The sequence below is a fragment of the Oncorhynchus nerka genome, linkage group LG14 (assembly GCF_034236695.1).
Source record: "Oncorhynchus nerka isolate Pitt River linkage group LG14, Oner_Uvic_2.0, whole genome shotgun sequence".
NCBI lineage: Eukaryota > Metazoa > Chordata > Actinopteri > Salmoniformes > Salmonidae > Oncorhynchus > Oncorhynchus nerka.
This window is the reverse complement of record NC_088409.1, coordinates 55,260,475-55,264,190: the sequence shown is the minus strand read 5'-3', so window position 1 is coordinate 55,264,190 and position 3,716 is coordinate 55,260,475. Positions and strand designations below refer to the sequence as shown.

The following is a 3,716-nucleotide window of genomic DNA, read 5'->3' as shown; positions in this document are numbered from 1 at the left end:
AGGTTCAGGGGGTTAACTACCTTCATTCATTGTATGTCTAATTAAATATATTTATTTGATTCCGAGTTCTTCATTTAACATTTGTTTAACAGTCTTCAAAGAGGTGTTTTCATTTTCTTCATCCTCATCTTCCATCTTCATTATTCTTAGTCTTTACCAAGAAAGAACAAGGAACCAGTGGTGTAAAGTACTTAAGGAAAAATACTTTAAAGTAGTACTTAAGTAGTTTTTTGGGTTATCTGTACTTTCTGTACTAATCATATTTTTGACAACAAATACTTCACTACATTCCTAAAGAAAATAATGTACTTTTTATGCCATACATTCCTGACACACAAAAGTACTCTTTACATTTTGAATGCTTAGCAGGACAGGCATATCGTCCAATTCATTCACTTATCAAGAGAACATCCCTGGTTATCTGATCTGGTGGACTCACTAAACACAAATGCTTAGTTTGTAAATGATGTCTGAGATTTGCAGTGTACCCCTGGCTATCTGTAAATAAAAATACAAGAACATGGTGCCGTCTGGTTTGCTTAATATAAGGAATTTTACTTTCACTTTTAATACTTAAGTATATTTAAAACCAAATACTTTTAGACTTTTACTCAAGTAGTATGTTATTCTGTGACTTCACTTTTACTTGAGTCATTTTCTTTTAAGGTATCTTTACTTTTACTCAAGTATGACAATTGCATACTTTTCCAACACTTCAAGGAACCTTTGCAGCGTATTTGCTATGGTGTCAGGGTAAAGCTTCATGAATTTTAAAGGTCATTCAAACAATGAGAGATTTTTTTATTTGAATGACAATTTGTAAAAATAAAAAATAAACTGTGGCACAATTTCAAATCACAAAACAGTATTGATCAGAAGCTACTGTCTATTCCAACATGATCACACAATAACTTTTACACTGGTTGAAAATCATACTCACAGAAAACAACAAAAACCCACATATTTATCTGCCGATTTAGATGTATTAAGCAAGTGAACTTCCCTGCTAATGAGTTAGTAAGTGACTTAGGGTTAGATATGGAGTTAATTAGTGACTTAATAAGGTGTGGTATGGTAGTGACAAAGGTATGGGGTTAGATAGTGTTTTAGGGTTATGTATGGTAGTCACTGAGGCAAGGGTTAAGCTTAGATTAGAAAACAAAAAACAAACCCACCAAAAACAACAACACACCAGGATTTGTACAACTGCCACTTGCGGAGTTTGTGGTGAACTTTGTAAAATTCAGGATGATGCGGTCATTTTGTTTTGGGATGTAACAGCCAATACCTGCAGAAATAATATCAAAATAGGACAATGTGTGAGTAATTATACAGTATGTGCAACCTTTTGGTGACAGTTGTTATATTTTATGAATGTAAATAATATAAAATAACTCCTGCGTGCTTTTTTTCCTTACTGTATTTCTCTAGCTTTGCAGAGAAAGAGAAAGATGAAGACAGAGAGACGGTCCGACAGATCGTATTGACCGACCAAAAGACATTCCATCACTACTCACCCACATCCGGTCTGATTATGGTCCCATTCCCCCCAGTCTGAACAAGGAGCTCCCAGAAAGTCTTCTCAGTAGTGTTCCCAGCCACACCATTCACACTCACCAGGAAGGGGCCATAGTCGGGGTACTCTGTATAGGTGAAACTGCAAAAACAACAGAATAATGAATTTATTTGAATTTGAGTCATTGTGAAATGCCAGAAAACCACAATTACGTTTGACAGTGAACAAGGTGCAAAATGCAGTATCACTCCATGCCATGCAATGAATGACACCTTGCACTACATAATATTGTCTGTTCATGGTCACTGAAAGGTTCTACACAATTGCTCAAACTGTAATGATTTGAACGCACATTTAACAATCTACAGCATCTCACAATGACACAATGGAAGCTAGTGATCTACTAACTTGAATCCTGAATTGGTCTGCAGTCTCCTCATGGCACCGATAAGGACCCCTCTGAATGCAATGTCAGTACTGTAGGTCTTGTTGGTGGTGTTTGAGATGTTGTTGACTACCACAAGCTCAATGGAATCTAGTCTGGAAGTGTCTGTTGAAAAACCATGTTGCCTGCGATGTCAATACTGTGGTGATAACATTGCAAAGAGGTAAACATGTTCTAGAAGTTAAAAAAATGCTACATTACTTCCTGCTGTGAGGTTCCCATGATTCGAACTGTTGCCACTCACGGAGTGCGAGCCCGAGACGAACTCAGTAAATTTTAGGATGATGCGGTCATTTGGTTCAGGGATGTAACAGCCAATACCTGCAGAAATAATGTCCAAATAGGTCCGTGTGTGAGTAGGTATACTGTACAGTATGTGCAACATTTGTGTGACAGAGGTGTTGTTATATATTATGAACGTCATTGTAAATAACATGCATGCTTTTCCCCTAATTTCTATCGGGTGATTTGTCCCTCAGCAAATACACCACAAAAAATGAGAAAAGAGAGAAGAGGCTTTCCATCATTACTCACCCACATCAGGTCTGATTATGGTCCCATTCCCCCCAGTCTGAACAAGGAGCTCCCAGAAAGTGTTTTCAGTATTGTTCCCGGCTACACCATTCACACTCACCAGGAAGGGGCCATAGTTGCGGTCCTCTGTGTAGGTGAAACTGCAAAAACAACAGTGCTCACCAATGACACCTGACAACATAACATAAATTCACTGACACACCAACTGCCGAGAATTTAACGAAACAGCATGTAACAATGAGCCAATTTAACTTAATAATCTACTAACTTGAATCCTGCATTGGTCTCCTGCAGTCTTCTCATGGCACCGATAAGGACCCCTCTGAATGCGACATTAGTACTGTAGGTCTTATTGGGTGTGTTTGAGATGCTGTTGACTACCACCAACTCAATGGAAGACTCTGTTTAAATTGTAATTTACAATGTCAACTATACTGTAGTGTATAGGGGATAGAGATGACATTACAAAGACGTAAAGTAAATAAATATATTCTACATTACTTTCAGTCAGGATTCCAGGAACCAGCAACAGCAGAGCTGCGGAGAGAAAAGATGCCATGATCATACTCATCATGCATTCAGGTTCTGTTGGAAGTGTCCAGGACTCATTTCATACATTACGTTTTATGTTGAACCGGTAGCCACTCCTTATCTGGGGAGTTTCTGACAAGGAATAAAATGTATTTCCTCTTCCCTCTTTCTCAAGTTATTGTGTAATGTATGTGTAACACATGTTTTGAACTGGCATGTGCAATGAGTTCCAGGAGGGCTGTCCAACCCTCTTCCTGGAGATCTACCGTCCTGTGGGTTTTCAGTCCAACCCTAATTTAACACACCTGATTCTACGAATTAGCTGCTCAACAAGATCTTAACTAGATGAATCAGATATGCTAAATTAGGGTTGGATCGAAAACCTACAGACCAGTAGATCTCTAGGAAGAGGGTTGGGAAGCCCTGCCTCAGATGATCTTTAGATTCACTGTTCACCCACCAGGGGTGACCATTAAGTAAATATTTAGAATGAGGGCCACAAAAAATGAATGGAAAGTACAGTATTTATGGACACGCTTACGAACCAATCAACATACAATCAATAATATATTTTAAATTAGTAAACTGAACATCTTGATTAAATAAATGTATGAATAATGTCAAATGAATACCAGTATGGGGATGAGATAGGTAGATAGATGGGCTGTTTACAGATGGGCTAAGTACAGG

The 3,716-nt window shown here is 38.1% G+C and overlaps 1 protein-coding gene across 1 annotated transcript; it reads right to left on the bottom strand.

Moving 5' to 3' along the window:
* Positions 1 to 802: 802 nt before the first annotated feature.
* Positions 803 to 3,144, bottom strand: LOC135574997 (uncharacterized). Its single transcript, XM_065027131.1, has 7 exons — positions 2,997 to 3,144; positions 2,764 to 2,896; positions 2,496 to 2,635; positions 2,163 to 2,282; positions 1,925 to 2,066; positions 1,518 to 1,657; positions 803 to 1,288 (listed from the first exon to the last, which is right to left on the bottom strand). The coding sequence occupies exons 1-7, from the start codon at positions 3,067 to 3,069 to the stop codon at positions 1,152 to 1,154; spliced, it is 885 nt and encodes a 294-aa protein (XP_064883203.1). The 5' UTR covers positions 3,070 to 3,144; the 3' UTR covers positions 803 to 1,151.
* Between the last annotated feature and the right edge of the window lie 572 nt (positions 3,145 to 3,716).